The 20,813-nt window shown below is 40.4% G+C and overlaps 1 protein-coding gene across 3 annotated transcripts in view; it reads left to right on the top strand.

Moving 5' to 3' along the window:
- The window catches only part of LOC136863339 (17-beta-hydroxysteroid dehydrogenase type 6), a 246,628-nt gene that overhangs the window by 70,579 nt on the left and 155,236 nt on the right, over nucleotides 1-20,813 (top strand). For 2 of the 3 annotated variants that reach the window (XM_068226401.1, XM_067139724.2), the window contains exons 2-3: nucleotides 2,241-2,465; nucleotides 11,728-11,940. In XM_068226401.1, coding sequence (XP_068082502.1) covers nucleotides 2,241-2,465; nucleotides 11,728-11,940 — 438 coding nt within the window. The remainder of the gene's footprint in view (nucleotides 1-2,240; nucleotides 2,466-11,727; nucleotides 11,941-20,813) is intronic. The other variant, XM_068226402.1, reaches the window with a different exon arrangement.

Genomic DNA, 20,813 nt, shown 5'->3' with positions numbered 1-20,813 from the left:
ATATCTTACAGATGTCAAAGTTAGTATTTGGAATCTCCTTTAAAAATCAAGAAGCACGCAGTTTTTGGAGGGGGGAATCAACTTAACGGCCTAGGGTGAAAAAGGATTTGAATTATTTTTTCGAGGATACTTATATCTCAAAAACTAAAGATGTTAGAGGTATGAACATTTGTGTTTGGAATCTTCTTTCAAATTAAAGAAACACGTGTTCTTTTGTCTTCGGAAAATCCACTTAAGGGGGGTGAATGAATTTAAAAAATAGTTGAATTATTTGTATGAGGATACATATATCTCAAAAACTAAAGATGTTAAAGACTTGAAAATTGGTATTTGGAATCTCCTTTAAAAATAAAGCAACACGCACTTTTGGGGAGGGGGAATCAGCTTAACGGGTTGGAAAGGGGGGGGGGGGAGGCTGAAAAAGGAGTTGATTTACGTTTATAAGGATACTTGTATCTCAAAGAATGAAGATGTTACAGACGTGAAAATTAGTATTTGGAATCTTCTTAAAAAAACACGGATTTATTTGTTCGGAAAATCGACGTAAGGGGTGTGGGGTTAAAAATAAGTAAATAAGGAGTTGAAATATGTTTATGAGGATACTTTATCTAAAAAACTGAAGCTGTTACAGACGTGAAAGTTGTTATTTTGAATTTCCTTTCAAAATAAACAAACACATATTTTTTGTTTTCGGATAGTCCATTTAAGGCGGGAGAGTGGTAGAAAGAAGTGAAGAAGACGAAGAAGTTGAATTATTCTTATGAGTATACATTTATCTCAAAAACTGAAGGTGTTACAGACGTACAGACATGAAAACTGGTATTTGGAATCTCCTTTAAACATAATGAAACATGTATTTTTTATTTTCGTAAAATGTAGTTAAGGGGCTGAAAAGAATTGGAAAAGCGGGTGAATTTCTAAAATGAGTACCGGTATTACTACATTGCTGTATATTATAAAAAACTTAACATGTTAGAGATAAGAGACTTAGTATTTGGAAAGTCCTTTAAAAGTACAGGAAAATGTACCTTTTTGTTTTTGGAGAAAGCACTTAACGGGGGTGAAAAGAAGTGAAAAGTAGCTGGATTTTTTATGAGGATACTTATATCTTAAAAACTGAAGATGTTACAGACGGGAAAATTGTTATTTGGAATCTCCTTTAAAAATAAAAGGACATGTATTTTTGTTTTCGGAAAATACACTTAGATGGGGGTGGGGTGGGGGAAGGACTGATCAAAGGGTTGAATTCTTTTCATGGGGATTCTTATGTATATCTCAAAAACTGAAGACGTTACAGATGAGGGAATAGGTATTTGGAATCTCCTTTAAAAATAACGAAACATGTATATATTTTTTCGACTTGAGAGAAGACTGTTTCTCACATGTACAGTTCTATGTCACATGGTCGACTTAGACCCAAAAGGTAATACCACCAACATGGTTTACAAAGGATTTCTGGGGTAAATGAAACTCAATTTTTGTGTAAGTTTTTATACTTTAGGACGTTTCAGATAATGTCCGAGGAACGAATATTTTGATCAAATTACGAAATCGACGCGAGCGAAGCCGCAGGTAATTGCTAGTACTGTATATATCTCAAGTGTTGTAGTAATCTCTTTAGGTGACAAAACCGTCCGTTCTTTGAAAATACTTTTTCTTCAGCACAAGCTGGACTTTGAGTTTAATGTGCAAGTGGTACATATTTCGCAATACTGTATCATTGCACTTCTCCTTTAATAAAATTTTGTTTCGTGTGTGTGAAAAAACTCTCTTAATACACAACAGGGAGGGCTAGGCCTGGGAAGTTAGCGACTGTGGCCTTAATTACGGTAGACCTACAGCCCCAGAACGTTTCTAATGTGAAAATGGAAAATCACAGATAAAAGCATATTTAAGGCTGTAGACGAAGGTTGGAGCACACCACTTCTCGAACTCAATCTCACAGCGAAGTGACGCGTACCACATAGCCAACTCGCTCGGTGGTTGTATTCTCACAAACATCGTATTATACTTAGTGTAACAAATATACGGGGCGAAGTTTCAAGACAAGAAAGTAGAGGTTGTCAACATTGTACTAAAATGTTTACTTTCTGAATTATTTGGTTAATGATTGATAAATGATTTGTTCTTCCTGGCAAGATTAAAACCACATGATGCTCTGTTATATCTAAGCAGCTTGATATATTCTTTTTACCAATTCGTTCAAATCACGCATTTAACTATAATATTGCCTGTTTCAGGAATAATGCCATCATTGACAATGATTCGCCGTATTGGAATATTTTTCACTTGTCTGGTCGTCTCCTACACTTTGGTCCGACTACTACTGGACAAAGATATCAGCGCACTTATCCTGTATTGCGCTTTAGGACTTACGTTGGGAAGAATTATGTATGCTGTCATTCTAAAATTAATTCCGACAGAACTGCTGCCGGAATTACACAAGAAGGCCATCTTTATTACAGGTTTGTATTAGCCAAATATTTTCTTCCTCTCGTGGAGTAATTTTCTTTGTACATCTTCAACTTTTGCTTCTCACTTCGTTTTTGCTTCGGTTCGAAAGCAGGTTCAGTTTAGTCTTTGTCTGTCTGTATGTCTGTTCGTTTGATTTTTACGACATCACGGGAATATGCATTAACAGAATTTTACAAAACTCAGTATACAAAGTGGGAGTAGTATGGTTAGCCAGTCAATAACACATAATTCTCAAACTGAGAACGAATAGAAAGACGGGAAGAATGTTTGGTGTAGTGAAAGTTACGTGGTTTGGGAGAAAAGAGGAGGAGTACGATCTTGGAGTCATTCCAGTGCATTCATTAGCCATGTAATTACGAAGGACACCCAGTATTGTTTATTAAAGTCTTTTCAAATAATAAGTAAATCGAAAAGCAGTCATTTATGAAAGAAAGGGAAAAAGAAAAGCAATTCAAAAGGTGTGTAGAAAGCATTCTGAGCTCGGTAAATTCCTGTCTGTTGGCCTGTTGACGTTTCCTTATTGATCAAAATTTTACAAGGTTAACTTGTTCATCACTGTCCTACAGATGAGGTTTGTAGTGCGTACCATGCTATTTGCTTTACGTCGCACCGACACAGATAGGTCTTATGGCGACGATGGGATAGGAAAGGCCTAGGATTGGGAAGGAAGCGGCCGTGGCCTTAATTAAGGTACAGCCCCAGCATTTGCCTGGTGTGAAAATGGGAAAGCATAGAAAACCATCTTCAGTGCTGCAGACAGTGGGGTTCGAATCCACCATCCCCCGGATGCAAGCTCACAGCTGCGCGACCCTAACCGCACGGCCAACTTGCCCGGTGTAGTGCGTACCAGCTTGCAAGCGTGTTGTAAAGCCGCGACAGTCGAGCTAACGAGGTCGCTGCCACACTGGGACTCAAAGCTGGCAATTTCAAGTTTGAAAAACCCTAGAGAACTTTAACACTTTAATATTTGCAATAGGTGAAAGTGAATAATGGTTTCCTTCTGGAAACTTCTTTTTTTAAATAATAATAATAATAATAATAATAATAATAATAATAATAATAATAATAATAATAATAATAATAATAATAATAATAATAATTGTACCGGGAGGTACACCTCTACGCCGCACATTTGAATCTTGCGCCTAAAAGAACTCCTCTACTGGAGGAACCGTGAACTTGAAACTAGACCTACTTAAACCTTTACTCAGAAGATGTCACTACAGAAATCTGATGAAATTTTGTTATTTTGAAGTTTCCTGAACTGACTGTATTTCTACTTGTTTTGTTAACCATTCATTAAGAAGTTTGGACATTCTTCCATAGATGTCACTGCTAAAAACTATGTTCATGCACCCTGGTGCGAAGTGAAAGAACCTTTTGAAGAAGTTTTGTATTCATGAGGTTTTTTTTACTAATTGATGCTCATTTATTTCTGGGTTGGCAATATTGATCTTTTCTTTCCGCCAGTTTTGAATCCAACCAATCAAGAATTTCTGTAATTAATTTTCAACCTATCACAACCTTCTTCTTCGATTTTGAGTGTAACTTTTAAATTCACCAATAAAATTGAGGGGGTGTGGCTGGTTTATTCGTGAAAGGTCTCGAACTTTCCCCGAGGGTTTATAAACTGCGGATTTTCACGTCTCTTGGCCAATTAATCGTCATCTGAACTAGTGTGTGTGTCAAGCAGGAGGCGGGAGGGGCCTCTTTCAACAGGCGGCAGTACACCGACAAGGTAATGGCCACTTAACATCTTTATTTCTTGCTAGCTCTGCAGTTTAACCCGAGGGAGAGGTCCGAAAATTTAACTATGTAACCTACCTTCTGAAAATGTAACTTCTGCCGGCTTATGTAATAACTTCATAAAATCTTTAACTGTAAATCGAGGATAGAGAGTGATGTACCCTCTCGAGCTCCCCTCAATATTGGTTTGAGGTGACTACGTTTTGTAACTGGTTTTCTTCCTTTCCGTAATGTCTTAATTCTTATACGAGTCACCTCCATAGTTTGGGAATAGCCCCTGCTTCACCGGCCTAGTGCCCTTTAGGTTTTAAGTGCTCATATGTAGGAGTGCAAGCTTTCGCCTCCATTCATTTTGTGTTCGGGCCATTTATTTAACCGTTTTTCCATTTACATGAAGGCCCTATAGGTTGGGTACGAGATACCCCTGTTTCAATTTGTAAGTTGGGCCATGGAAGGCCAAAAGTTGTAAAATATTTTTGGCGTTGCCTTGAGTAGGTTTGAGAACTGAGAGCACGTTAGCTCTATTTCAAGTGTTGTAAAAGTGCCTCTGGGAGGCCGGATATTGTAATTGCTGGAGCAAGTGCTCAATATATTAGGTGATTTCTGCCCTTGAGGAAATTTGTACACTTTTGTAAATTTGAGCTAGGAGCTCAAGAATTGTAAAGCGAAGGGCCCGAAGCCCAGATTGTTAAATTGTCACTAAATTTTGAATTTTCTTGTCTTGCCTAATATTTGTCATTGTACCTGACGTTTCATTGTTATCAAAATTTTGCTAAGGTTGAATTTAAGAAAATATAACCTTCAGTTTAAGTTTTTAAATTCTTTTCTTGCCATTGTAGTTAGTCCCATTCATCCCGGCACCTTCTTTCACCTCTGCGTTCCACGCGTAACCCCGGAACAAGTTGTAGCAAAGCGTGGTTGAATGGGTCTCAATTTTCTCAATTTCTCAGTCGTTGGCATTTTCTTTTCCTATTTTCTAAATTCGTAAACTTCTGTCATCATGTCCGGCCAGCGCGAAGTCCTCCATACCGGCTACTTGCGCAAGGAGGAATTCATTTATGAATTGTTAATTAGGAATGTTCAATCTGGAGGCACGGTTGCGGCTGATACAACTAAGCTTAAGGAATCTTTAGAATTACCTATTTGTATCCCAACTTTGGGAGAGAAGGACATTGATGAGGCTCTGTCCACTATCACGGACAACACCACTGACCTAATATCCGTAGTTAGTGAGTGAGTAGTTAGTGAGTGATCCTTCCGCCAACCAACTTAAAAGAGTACAGGCTAGGTTGTACCATTTTTACAATAGAGTGAAGGACCTATTGTCTCTTAAACTAAAAGATGACCATGCTAAGGAGGCTAGCAACCTTGTGGAATACCTCTCTGAAATGTCTAATAAAGTTCTTCAATTGCTGACTGGGGCAAACAAGCCACTGTTGTAAACATCGTACGTGAGGAAGATTCGTCCAAGAATGTAGAAAGCAGGAAATCGGTAGCTACTCAACAAACGTCTGCCCCATTGGAAACTGAGTGTGATCGTCGTACATACATTCCACCATTCTTTTTAAATAATGCGGTTCCTGAAGCTTCTTCACCCCCTAGGTCGTTACCTACTATGTCACCTGGGTTTAGTAGTTTGCCTCATCCTTTGGCTATGTTGCTTAGGGGAACCTCTAAGTTTTCTATTAATTCCACCAATGAGGTTATTTCATTTCTAAGATTCTTAGTTGAATTTCAGGATCACGCTCTAGTGTTTTCTTTCTCTTCTTCTCAGACTCTTCAAATTATTTACCCTTATTCCATAGGTGTCCTCTCGGACAAAATAGTCAGAGCAATAGCCGATCAATCTTCCATAGAAGACTTCCACGCCCATCTCTTAGCTACAGTAAATTCATTCCGGCTCGGGCAATATCATCATTAATTCAAAGGTACTATTTCAGAGTACAGCGACTGGATGAAAACCTGGCAGACTTCATCCAAGATATTAAGTTTTACACCAGGGTATTTGCTCTTCATTTCCCAGAAGATCAAATTGTGCAGATCATTGTGGAAGACATCTCCCCACCCTATAGGTCATATCTGTGTTTCGCGTCGCGTCCTCAAACTTTTGCCGAGTTAGAAGCGATGGTGGTCTCAGCCGAAGTAGTTAAGTATGCTGACACCTTACGAGTCGCTAAGGAGCCCCCTCTGTTTTCGAGTAATTTTCGGCCTCAACCTCGCCGAACTTTCACCACCCGCAAATGTTACGCTTGTGGGTCGGTAGATTATCTGCGTAACAAGTGCCCTTTGATTAAATCGAGTGGGACAAAGAATGGAGCAGGTTCATCACAAGGATGTTTCAAGTGTGGCTCCTTTAATCACCTTGCCAAGAATTGCCTTAATGCCAACAGAACCGCCTCCTGTTCAACTTCTGGTGCAACCTCCACCAACTCGAATAATCAAAAGTGACTAGTGGTATCGGCTGAGTCGGCAAAGTCATCCTCCCAAAGCTCATCCCCGATCAAAACCACCAAAAGCTCGAAACAGGGTAGAAGTTCTTCTAACCCCGCAGTTGAATGCCCCAAAGAATGCCTTAGGATTGCGGCGGAGTCCCCCGCACTTGTACTTTTACTCAAGATTGAGTTGAATAGTAAACCCGTTACCGCTCTATTAGGCTCAGGGAGTGTTTGTTCTATTATTTCGGCAGAATGGTACTCAAAATTAAAGTCTATTTGTAAATTTTCTGACTATTGATCATCTTTGGTTCAATGTATTTCGGCCAATTCCTCTCCATTAGAAATTTTAGGTTTCACCTTTGCCAAAATTCGGATTTCTAAATTTACTTGGAAAGTTAAACTGTTTGTGGCTAAGCACTTGTCTTACCCCATAATATTAGGAGCAGACTTCATGTCTCATACCGGTCTAGTGCTCGACATCCAGAGCAAGTCGTGCACTTTCAAATTTGCCAAATATTGTAAAATTCCCTTGCTTAAATGTAATTCTGCATCATGTTCATCTGTTTCGCCAACCCAGGATGAGATGTTGTTAGACCTCAGACATCTACCTGAGGAGCAGGCTGATAGTATTCGTAAGTTATGTCAGTCGTTTCCTGATGTTTCTTCTGATACTCTTGGTGTTACTGACCTTATTGAATACAAGATTGAGGTTTCTGATTCGATCCCGGTCATATTTCCACCTTATAGGCTATCTCATCCTAAAATGAAGGCCCTCAAAGAGATCATCGATCACATGTTAAAGGATGGTATTATTCGACCCTCTAAGTCCGCGTATTCATTGCCTATTTTCCTGGTGCCGAAACCCCAAGGTGGCTTCAGGCCTGTGATTGACTACAGGGCTTTAAATCGGAAGGTGGTGTTACAATCAGTGCCTCTTCCTGACCTTCACTATTGTATTTCATAGTTTCGGAAAGCCAAGTTCTTCACCATCTTAGACCTTAATCAGGCGTATAATCAGATCCCTCTAGCTGAATAATCAAAACATCTAACAGCTTTTGCCACGGATTGGAACTTGTATGAGTCCAACCGCGTGCCTTTCGGGCAGCTGTGCTAACGAGACTGCTAGATAGGGTCTTCTCGACATCAAATTTGAATGCTTGTACCATTATCTTGATGATGTCGTCGTATTTTCTGAGGCCTTTGAAGAACACCTTGATCATCTAAAAGAGGTCCTTAATCGCCTTCGTAAGGCAGGGTTAACTGTGAAGTTATCTAAGGTAGGTTTTGCTAAATCATCCATGCCATTGTGTCGCCCGATGGCGTTTCTATTGATCATTCCAGAACACATGCCATACGTGATTTCAAACCACCTAAGGACATCAAAGGTATTGCCAGGTTCATAGGCATGATGAATTTCTTCAGGAAATTTATTCCTAACTTTGCTAACAGAGCGGCGCTCTTGAACTTACTACGTAGGAAAGGCGTCAAATTTGAGTGGGGGTCGTCTCAACAAGCCGCTTTTGAAGATCTGAAATTAGCTCTTTTTAATGCCCCGGTCCTTGCTATGCCTGATTTCTCGAAGAAATTCATCGTTCAAACCGACGCCTGGTCGTCGGCGGTGGCTGCTGTGCTTCTTCAATAAACTGAACTCGGAAGGCGACCCATCGCCTACGCATCTAGGACACTATCGGCTCAGGAAGCCAAGTATTCCATTTATGAACTTCAGGGTTTGGTAGTCTTATTTGCATTAGAAAAGTTCCGCCTTTATCTGGAACATGTTAAGTTCGACCTAGAAACATATAACCAAGCCTTAAGTTGGGTCTTAGCTAGGCCGCATCGCACTGGTCGTATAGCCAGTTGGGCCATCAGGATTTCGGCCTTCCAATTTGACGTTAGGCATATTAGAGGATCTGAAAATGTTGTTGCGGATGGACTAAGCCGCATGTTTGCTAATGATGTGGAAACCTCCGAATTGGAAGGTAGTTCGTCTCTTCGCACGCCCTTTCCTTCGGGCATTAATGCCATTCTAACTGATGCCCCATGTTGTTTAGGGTTATTGAAAAATATCAACGTGAAGATCATGTGCTGGCCCCTATTATGGAAACTCTTTCTTTTGGGGAACATGTCATCCCTTATGTGTTGAGGAATGGGGTTTATGTTGCCCGTCGAGGCATGATCAAAAGATGAAAGTTGTGGCTCCAGCTGTTCTTGTACCTATGATCTTCAAGTACTACCATGAGACCCCATTAGGGGGGCATTTAGGCATCTTCAAAACTCTAGAAAATATCCGAGAGATGTTTATCTGGAAAGGTATGGACGGTGAAATTCGAGAATTAGTAAAAGCTTGTCAATCTTGTTGGCTTAGTAAGCCCACCTTGTCCACTAAGCTAGGTCTATTATCTTCTCATCAAGCGTCGCGCCCAATGGAACGCCTCTATATCGACTACGTAGGACCCTTCCCCCAATCAAAGGGGAATGCCAACAAATTCATTCTCGTGTGTGTAGATGTTTTCACAAGATTTTCCTGGCTATTTCCGACTAAGCTGGCAACCCCTCAGTCCACTATTGCTTGTTTAAATACCATCTTTTCGTCCTTTCGTCCGTGTCAATATTTAGTTTCTGATAATGCTAAGGCATTTACATCCAACCTATTCCGTAAATTTTGTTTTGACCTGTCTATATCTCATGTAACTACATCGGCGTATTATCCTCAACCATCTCTGGCTGAGCGGGTCAACCGTAATCTTAGATCAGCTCTTATTGCATATCATCATGATTATCATTTCAGGTGGGATACGTCCCTGCAGTGGTTGGCCTTCGCTTTGAATTCGGCAGTTCACGAGTCTCATAAGTTTACTCCAGCTTCTCTGATGTTTAAATTTGGTCACTTAATGATATTCTACCAGAGACAATAGGTCCCGATAATATTAGAGATCTATGGAAGAAGGCTAAAAAGTAGGAGATTAAGTCATGGTTAGAAACTTTGTTCCCGCGGGCAAGCTTGCCCCCAGATTTCATGGGCCGTGCATCGTATTGGATTTTCTGACACCGGTTACCTTATTGGTGAGCAATCCAGCCACGGAGAGGATCTTTAGAGTTCACCTGTCTCAGGTGAAACCTGTGTAATACCATTGTTAACTTAGCCATCAACGTTTAGCAGCAGTTTGAAGGTTATATTTTTTGGGAGGCCTTCTGCCCCAAATTATTGTATTTTGTTAACTATATAAACTGTATGTACGATCTTCCCCTCTCGTTTTCCTGCTGTCAATTCCTTTGTGGCCATTACCATGCCCCCGTCTCCTGCATATCCATACCATGGGCATTAAATGCCTTCTACCCCCCCCCGACCCTCAGCACCGCCAACAAAGATCGTACCCTCTAATTTCAAGCACCAGCAACACTTTTCTGTCGCCGAGATCTTACTGTTTCAGTGCCCCCGCAGCCGTTCACCGCCGTACTACCACAGAGGTGGGGTACGGGCCCACTCCACTCCCGTGAAGTCCACTTGTGTACGGCGCGCCGGAGTCCATTTTCCGGCAAAGGCTGATGTGCGGCGCCCCTACCGCCAACTCATCTGGGGACTGGAGATATACTTCTAATCTGCGGCGTCCTTCACCGCGACTACCCCTCCCATAGTAGCGGGAGAGGTGTATCTGAGGGTACTTGAGGGGTCGGGCGACCTCAACTGGACATCGGCAGCGGCGGCACGACTTGCCGTCAAAAATATGCACATGTATTTTACCTCCTATGACTACAAGGACACTCTAAAGCTTGAGTTTAACAAGTTTCTACCCATCAACAGAAACTTAGAAAATTTTCTTCAAAGTGAAATAATAATTTTTTTTCAAAATTCTTCTGTGTCACCCCTTGGAAGGACATTTGGGGGAGGGAGGTCTGTACCGGAAGGTACACCTCTACGCCGCACATTTAAATCTTGCGCCTAAAAGAACTCCTCTACTGGAGGAACCGTGAACTTGAAACTAGACCTACTTAAACCTTTACTCAGAAGATGTCATTACAGAAATCTGATGAAGTTTTGTTATTTTGAAGTTTCCTGAACTGACTGTATTTCTACTTGTTTTGTTAACCATTCATCAAGAAGTTTGGACGTTCTTCCATAGATGTCACTGCTAAAAAACTATGATCATGCACCCTGGTGCGAAGTGAAATAACCTTTTGAAGAAGTTTTGTATTCATAAGTTTTTTACTAATTGATGTTCATTTAATTTTGGGTTGGCAATATTGATCTTTTCCGTAAAAATCTCCCGGCCTGAGAGACGGCGTCACCGTATAAGAGGCCCGCCTCCCCCTTCAGGGGCGGAATGATAACGTTTTAGTAGTAGTGTTAGTTGTTCAGCAACACGCATCAGAGGCTACAAGGAAAATATCAGTATGTTAATAGTATAGCCAATTTCACTTCATTTTGCTAATAAAAATAGAGGTATTTTATGACATTAATTGGAATTAAATTATGTATTTTATTTTTGGATTTCGGCATGTATAAATTTCTTTGAGATTATTCATTGATGGCACATGTAGATAATTTGTTTTCAATGCATTCGGGAAAGTATTCATGTAGGATGCTCAGCATTAACACAAAGCCAAGCGCGAAGTACGAGAATTTTGTATTTTGTTTCCGTGCACCCTTGGGTTTGCCTGAAATTGTGATAGGAATTGTGAATTTTTGATGTGTTATTCTTGTGTTATGGGTGAAATTTTGCAAGTTTTGTGGCATTCTTCGTGAATATGACTGTGTTATTCGTCGCGAGGAATACTTTCCCACGTCTGTCGTTGTTAAAATATCGTCCAACTTTTGCTCACTGAGTTTAGGTACATTTCTGTGAAAGCCATGACTGTTGGGTTGCGATGCGTCATCGGGGGAAACTGTAAATACATTGTTTACAATCTGCCGTAGCTTTGTTATGATGTTGTGGTGAATACTAATTTGGAAATGGCAACGTGGCGGGGTGTGATTTTCTTTTGCAGCTGGGGTAACAAATATGTTCACCGCACGCCACTGTATTTTGATAATCAATAGTAAATTTAGCCGAGTCTCTCCTACTTGTTCCAGGATGTGACACGGGATTTGGCCACCTTCTAGCTCTGAAAGCGGACTCCCTTGGTTTACTAGTCTATGCAGGATGCCTGTTCCCCGAAGGAGACGGAGCCAAAGCTCTCAAGGAGAAGTGTTCAGACAGAACACACATCATTTCTCTCGATGTTACGAACGACAAGCTCGTGGAGGCGGCTGCTCACTATGTCAAGAGCACTCTTGGTGACAAAGGTTTGTAGCATGTTTCTGACTACTCAGCTTCATTGAATTAACAGATTTTATGATGCCCAAAAAGTTTATTTAACAGGTCTAACTTCCAGGTGATCTGTCCTTACAACTCAGAGGTGCTCGTATAATAATTATAGCTTACGGCCTCCGGAGAGGCCGTATTTCGAGTAGACTCCTTGTAGATGACGTACACGTCTGTGAGGAATTCGAATGTTGTAAACGGCACAAGCACCCAGTCCCCAAGGCAGAAGAATTGACCAGTTAGGGGTAAAATTTCCGTCTAGGCCGGGAACCGAAACCAGGATCCCTTGGATTCAAGGTCAGCATGCTAACCACTGAACCATGGGGCCGGACATAAATTCTCATGTAAGTGAACTTACATTTAAAATGTGTATCTGTTCACAAGTAGATTCGTCAACATTCCTCACAAGTAAAAGGATGTAATGTATTCTGTGTGAACGGTGCCTTATCTTATTGTGTGCATTCAGAATACGTTCACTTTTCTATGGTTTTGTGGACAATACACACAAAATAACTGTGCCGAGGATTGTGTGGAACGCAGAGGTAAAATAGGTGCGGGAATGAATGGTTGGATGTACGAAAATCGAAAGATTGAATTAAAACTTTAAAACTGGCAGTTTTATTTTTTTTAACCGTTTTCCTTTTTTATACGTTAAATTTTAACAAAACACTTCACTAAGCTAATAACAAAATTTCGTGTGCAACAATGAGCTCGAGAAGTAATATTATGAATTCCTAGAACAATTAAACAACATTAATTCACAATACGAGCTTGAAGCTCCTACCTCGCCAATGTGACATGAGCAACCACTGCTCCATTCAATAATATCTCTAGGAGACGGAGTATCCAAAATATGCTATCTTATAAGAGCACCTTTGCTCCACCAAATTATATAGGAGACTACTCTTCACACATTATACCATTCCAGCCTTCCAAGGGCACCATTCAACCTTTACGTTAATGGGAAGAGCGTCCTTGCTCTACATATTTACACTTGGGAATCTATTTCCGAGAATACACACTTTCCAGGCCTATCAAAGGAACCTATATTTAACAAAATTGAACAGTATTCACTCTCTTAACTGCTCAACAGTCTGATATCTTTAACATGAAATAAATAGAGTTAAACAGGGGTAACAGGTACTCATTCTACTTGGCCTTTGGTAAAAACAAAAATGGTAAGGAGGCGAACTCTTGCACTCCTAGGAATTTAAATTCAATGCATAAAACCCTATTTGGGCTTATGGCCCGACGTTACAGAGGCTAAGCCTATACTACGGAGGTGACTAGATGGAGAAAAGTATTTAAGTTGCAGAAATTGCAATATATAAAAGGTTACAAAATCATAGTCACCTCGAAATCTAGTTGAGAGGCAATACGAGAGGGTACATCACTCTCTGTTCCCTGATTTCGGCTAAGTTCTATCGGCTTGTTTGAGATTTATATTTAAAGTTTGAAATTTACATTTTAGAAAATAAAGTTACATTACAAATGATTTGAAACCTTCCCCTCGAGCTAGCTTTCCTAGACTATCACATAGTTAAGCTGAAACTGCTATTACCTTAAGCTGGTGCACCTCCCGAAGATGGACGAGGCTCGGCCGCCTCCGTTACGAACACACACTAGACTGTAGACTGGAGCGATCACAAAGACAACCTGGTCCGAAAAGTGCCAGCTTTTATAACAGAGGGGAAGATTCCAGAAAACTCTGGGCTCAGGCCCTGACACACCCCCAATTCTCATTGGACAATCAAATAAATATCAATAACAGTGATTGGTTGCTTAAATAAATGTACACAATTTCTCATTGGCCAACATCTTAAGCTGGCGGAAGAGACACAAGTGTTGATAACTTTTGAACATCCAAAGGCAAATCCTAAACATTCCAGTTTAGGAAACCTTTACATACAAAATTACTCTTGACTTTTAATAGTTCATCTTTACACCAGAGGGCACAACATAAGTTGATAGTAGCGACAGCTGTTGAGAAATGTTCAAACTTCTTCTACTAGTCGTTTCAAACTTTACTTTACAGAGGGCCTTATCCAAGGCGCTTAATTTAAATGTACGGGGTGGGTGTACCTCCAGTACGATAACAAACGTTATAGACAGGTGTCCGCCTCTGTGGTGTAGTGGATAGTGTGGTTATCTACCCCCCCCCCTTCCCAGCTGTATCCCCGACCCAGGACAATGCCCTTGAGGCTGAGTCCGAAGGAAAAACCAACCATGGAGGGTAAACAGTTTAAGAAAGAAACATTGTCACTGGCAACATATTTCTTAAATAACAAGGAACTCTGAAGAAAAAAAAATGTTCAAAGACAGAACGTTACGAAAGGGGCAATGAAGTTGGTGGATGCAATTAGATAAAATATTTACGCAAGTACAGTTTTGTACACTAACTTACGTATTTTAAATGTAAACCTCCCTATTACCTTAAAGGGAGTCATGACTAAAATTTGGAACTTCTACAATTTACCACTTATCGCAACAAAATTTAAAACACGAGCAAATATTAATAAGATACAGCACCCCACAAAACTTGGAATTGGATAGTTAATTTGTTGCAGAGTTAATAACAAATGATTTAATTTTTTACGTTGCATGAAAAATGCTCCTTTAGCAAAAGTTTTCATTTTCTTAGCCTATAATTTAGCAAACTTGTCAAATGTACTCATATATTTAGTAATAACTCAGGGTTTCGCAGTCAGATGTAAACTATGGATATATAATTTTTCAATTTTTGATTATTCATATCATAGGCAAAAAAAATCTAGTTTAGTGCGGTGCCATTTCAGGAGCAAAATATGAAGGTGATATTCAACTGATGATAAAATGCAGAACTGCTCTTAATTCGTGTACATCTTTCTTCCTTTCTTTCCTTCTTTCTTTCTTAACCCGTTTACTCTCCAGGGTTGGATTTCCCTCGGACTCAGCGAGGAATCCCACTTCTACCGCCTCAAGGGCGGTGTCCTGGAGCGCGTTGCATCGGAGGGATACAACTGGGAAAGAGGACCAGTGCCTCGACCAGCCGGCCTCACCTGCTGTGCCGAGGAGGGGCCTTGTAGGGGGGAGGGATGGGAAGATTGGGACAGGCATGGAAGGGGGAAGGAAGCGGACGTGGCCTGAAGTTCGGTACCACCCCGGCATTTGCCTGGAGGAGAAATGGGTTACCATGAAAAATCAGTTGGTGGATGGATGAGGTGGAAATCGAACCAAACTCTAATCAATTGACCTCCCGAGGCTGAGTGGACCCAGATCCAGCCATCGTACCACTTTTCAAATTTCATGGCAGAGCCGGGAATCGAACCCGGCCCTCCGGGGGTGGCAGCTAATTACGCTAACAACTACACTACAGAGGTGGACAATTCCTGTACAAACTGAAACATTCTAGGAAAATTTCAGGTGAATCCGATAAGAACTCTGTCGCTAGGAACATTTTATACATGCCTGAAAGCGGAAAAATGTTTTAGCTAATGTTGTCTGAGAAAGGGACGTGGACTTGCTCTAAACGCTGCACCAATACCCTTTAAATATTGAATTTATACCTTTAAAAATGGCGTTAGGTACAAACTGATCATGGGATTTGAAGGAGGAAGAATTTGGGAATTGTTAACGTTAAAATAGAAAATTCGACTTTTTTGTCAACAATCACAATATTTGAGCCATGACTTCCTTATGCATAATTGATAGGAGGAAAAAAATGGTGTTGTTTACAATGTAACAGGTTAATTCAACACCGAGTAATTGGGGACCAACGATGGAAACGGGTGAAAGTACCAAAATATATATATTTTTAAAGTGTTTATTTGCAATAAAGGGATGTATTAGCTATGTCGCATATACTGGTAAACGGTGCATGTGCCCAGGAAGTTCAACAGGTAGAACCACAATCCAATTTCTGAGCCATATATTAAAGAAATGAAAATTTTATAAGTTACATATTGTTATGTAATGATACAAAATGTACTTGAAGTAGTATATTTGCACTTCAAAGACCGGATGTAATTTCCTGGTCTCCTTTGGTAGAGAAGGGTGAAAGTGCCAGTTTGAAAGGGAACTCTTTCACCGAAAAAAACTTTTTGGCACTTTCACCCTTTTCTATGTTAGGTCCTCAATTGTAATGTGAAGTTGACGCTTGAAAATACTTCAAAAGTTCATTCGCGTGTTGTAATTAAAAATGATCCACGAGCAGAGATGTGTATATGGCTTTGCGCAAGACAACAACTAAAACAAACATGCACAACATTTCCGCCAGAATCGGAAACATTGTAGTTCTTTGCCGACACAAAGCGGATGTATCTGAGCACGTTCAAATAAAACCTGGGCTGATTGAGGATCGAACCTGCAAGTAGGTAGTTTCCCGTAGCTTCCCTCACCGAGTCAGAAGTTGCTATTACATATCAGTCTGCCAAGCACACTGAAATGCATGCATCATCCGACCCTATGAGCAACATTTTCACACCATTCATAGCAGCGACTGGATGCATATGGAATGGCATTACTAGCATCGCTCATATACCTCAGTCACTTTCATATTGTCAAAGCCAAGGGTAAGGTTGAGACAGGTCAATGAAAGTAAGAAAATTGCGCTAGCCTATACCAGAAAACATAGTGCACTGTAAACACTAGGTACCGCCAACAAAAGCAAGGTGGTGGTATACAATTTATAATCACTAGATTGTGTGCCAAAAGTCTGGATTCAATTCCACACCTCCTCGCAATATTCATATGGAATTAGGGCACATGACGCTGTTGATGGTGATTCGTTCATCGGATGAAGATGTTAAGCCATGAGCAGACACCTTGGCAGGCTTCGGGTAGTTATTGGTGGGGGGGCTGATTAACATGGACACAGTCATAATGAACTGAGGAACAACATTCCTATATAATAACAATATTCACAAACAGAACACTAATAGAACTTGTTTCTCAATTATGTTTTTGAACGAGTCTCATGTACGGAGTTTTCTATAATATTCACAAGTAAGCAGAAAAATAGAACTTGATTCATACAGTAAATATTTTGAAGGAATGTTTTACGTGGGTCATCATCAGTGTTTAAAAGCAATGCCTTGTCTATGCAACCATTCATTCCTGCCTCAGCTCCTCGTTTCATTTCATAATAAGAACCATAATGGAGACTCCGTGCTAAGTCTTGAAGGAATGTTTTCCTTGGTCGTCCTCGGCCTTTCTTCCCCGTGATTTTTCCTTCCAGCAAATTGGTAAGAAAGGTGTTGTGTCGCAAGATGTGGCCAGTGAATTGAGCTCTTCTTCTTTGTATCGTTAACATCAGTTCTCTCTTCCCTTGAATTTCTTCTAGCACGCTTTTGTTTGTTCTCTTTTCAATCCATTCACTCCTGAGCATTTGTCTCCAGACCCACATCTCTAACTCTTCCAGTCGTTTCCAATCCTGATCTCTGACTCTCCAAGATTAACACCCATACAATAACACACTCCATACAAAAGAAATCATAAATTTCTTCCTAATTCCAAAATCTAATTTTGCACTGATTAAAAGATTTCTCTAATTACAAACACCTGTTTGGCAAATGCTAATCGCTTTTTGATCTCTTTGCTGCACCTGTTGTCATTGGTGATCAGGCTTCCTAGAGAAGGGAAACTGGTGACTTGCTCCACTACCTTGTCAGTAAGGTTGATATTGGTGTGAATTCGTTCAGGATGTTTACTCACAAGTAATATCTTGGTCTTCTTGACATTAATGTTTAAGCGTGAATCTGAAAATGCTGATGACAATGCATTCAGCATCTTAGACAACTCTTTCTTGGAATCTGCTACAAATGCTATGCCATCTGCAAATCGTGTGCAATGGATATGGTGCCCATTTACGTTTACTCCTTTGGTATTTGCCTTAAACTTATTTATGGACAAAGTTATCGAAAATAATCACAAGTAAAAAATTAAACTTGCTTCATAAATACATTTTCTTAAAAAATATCCTGTTACCGTACTGTACTGTATATTATGCATTTCGTGATATGAAATTTGGAAAGCTCTACCACCAAATGTACCGCCTGAACAGTCTCCATTGGGAAATGTAGTTCTCTGAAGGAATGTCGCTTTCTAATCTCATTTCTTTATATAAAACCATCTACCACCTTCTCAGGATTTAACGCCTTAGCAGCCCCGAAGACTGCCAATTTCCACGTTTCAAGGGGACTTAACATCTAGGAGGAGAAATTTGGATGGGGGGGGGGTGCAAAATGGCACTATGCCTCCTAAGATCATTTTGGCTTTGGGGAGGGGCAGAAAACGCCTTGCCCCTCCCCACAAAGTCGGCGTCATTGCCCCTTGGTGTTATTCGACAGGAGTAGGCTATTTGCCAACACCGGGTTTCACCCTCACCCTACCTCATTTTCATCATCATCCCACATCCAAACGCGCCGGTCACTCATGGGCGTCAAATAGAAAGATCTGCACCAGGCGAGCCTCGGACACACCAGGTACTAAAAGCCATACGATATATAAATACCTACAGTATATTCCACACTGCTTTACTTCTAAATTGACGTTTTAGCCGATTTTGGCTCTGTCTGGTGGTTTTGCGCTGAAACATAGACATCCAACCAATCTGAAGCTGCCTTTAATTTCGACTTATATGAACAGAGTGAGATATCGAAACCTAATTGCCAACTTTAATATTTACATTCTCCACGTGGTTAACCCATCGCACTCAGCGTGTATGGTATTCGGTACAGTTCGTGATAGTTTTGCATTTTTCTTCAGTAATTAGGGTTTTCCATATTGGTCTTTATCACTCTAGTACAGTACTGTACAGCACAGTTTACAGTTTAGCATAGCATAAGTTAGTACAGTGTTAGTACGAGGAAAGTTTACCGCGCGGTCATATTGCATCAGCAGTTCTCGCGGCAGTAGCGCGCTGGCAACAGAGGTAAGGCGATGCTCATTTGTTATACGACACGTCAATTTAGAAGTAAAGCCGTGCGGAATATAAATAAATCAATTACTCTAATTTATCCAAACTGCATCGAGCATTGTAGAAGGAATACAACATTGACATGGTACAGATAGGCGGTCGCACGTCCTCCCCTGTATGTGCAGTGAGGACTGATACTGTCTTGGAAACATTTCAAGTCGTCCAGGGAGCTTTTTGCCAACTTATTTTCTTGTTTGTTAGCTTAACGTCACACTATCACACACAGGATTTCCGGAACGCTAAAATAGGCAAGATCAAGTAGTAACCGCGATCGTAATTGCAGTACACTGCGAAAATGGGAAACCATGCGAAAATCATCTTCAGAGATACCGACGGTGGGGTTTAAGTCCATTATCTCAATGTAGACCTTTGTTGGGTTTCATTCTCAAGAAATGTGGTACAGTCTTGTTGAAATTAAGCTATGAAAAGGGTAAAATGGCAGTAGATCAATCTAACTTTTCACTTTCTTCTTTTTACAATTTGCTTTCCGTCGCACCGACACAGATAGGTCTTATGGCGACGAAGGGGTAGGAAAGGCATAGGAATGGGAAGGAAGCGGCCGCGGCCTTTATTAAGGTACAGCCCCAGCATTCGCCTGGTGTGAAAACGGGAAGCTACGGAAAACCGTCTTCAGGACTGCCGACAGCGGGGTTTGAACCCACTATCTCCAGGATGCAAGCTCACAGCTGCGCACCCCTAACCGCAAAGCCAACTCGCCCGGTACTTTTTAAATGTAGATCATTCGATGGGTAATGAAAAGTAGAAGATTTACTCCGAAATCTGTAGGTTATGCAAAAGTTATAGTAATTTATTTATTTATTTATTTATTTATTTATTTATTTATTCATTCATTCATGAAAGACCCCAACGAGCAAAGCTCACTTTAAGGGGCTGTATACATTGGCAACATGCATTATATTCAGAATGTAAAAATGTCGAATGTATTCAAGGTGTGATTTGTTAGTTACAATGGAATTTAAAATTGAAACTACTACAGAAATACAAATAATAATATGAAAAAACACTATAATAAAAGTGAAAGACACTGAATTATATCCTAACTAATAACAAAAAATGTTCTTTATAAGAAGTATGTGTAGTGTTTACGTCACTCCTATTCGAAGGCCAACTTCTTTGCAAGAAACATAATCTGAAGAGATTCACAACTCATGCATCAGTTTATGGCCACTCATACTATAAAAACTGGCTAGCCCTGGAAAAGGCCCGGGCTTTCGATTGAAACATACGTCCCTACATGGGATCAAGACGTGAGTATACAGGTACCGTCCATAGAGTTAGTAAATAATACAATGCATATTTTACTATTTCTATGGTTATGCTAGACGCCAATAGTGCAGCAAATAGGCTACAATCTGGCATAGGCATATCTTGGATGTTGAGTTTCAAATAACATATGAGGTGAGTTCACTGTAACACCGTTTTTCTGACAGCTACACTCTGTACATTAACGTGTAATATATTAGGAATACACTATGAGTGTCTTATTGGTATAAAAATCAGAGGGACCAGGGTAGCCTTAGAAAAGGCCACAGCTGATTTACCTGACCAAATAATTCCTCATCAGGACCAACCCCACACTTGCCAGAACTGTACACCCCAAAATCATCAAGCTGACTATTATCTTTAGATACGAGCCTTACACCTAGAATTTCATGTATCTCATCATTAACTTCTTCACAGCTTACAAATACTCCTTTCACCAGTATAAAAGCTTCCTTTCCTTTTCAATCTATGCTGTCTCTACGATAAACGCTCCAGTTCCATGAGTAAATTTCCGCAGCCATGATTAAACACCTGTTACAATATCTGGTAAATATATTGAAACCATGACTTTTGTGTCATAAGAAACCAGAGTCTTAAAGTTACCATATGAGGCCC

Source organism: Anabrus simplex, chromosome 2 (genome assembly GCF_040414725.1).
Source record: "Anabrus simplex isolate iqAnaSimp1 chromosome 2, ASM4041472v1, whole genome shotgun sequence".
NCBI classification, from domain to species: domain Eukaryota; kingdom Metazoa; phylum Arthropoda; class Insecta; order Orthoptera; family Tettigoniidae; genus Anabrus; species Anabrus simplex.
Note: the sequence above shows the minus strand (reverse complement) of the source record. Positions and strands in the feature narration are given on the sequence as shown.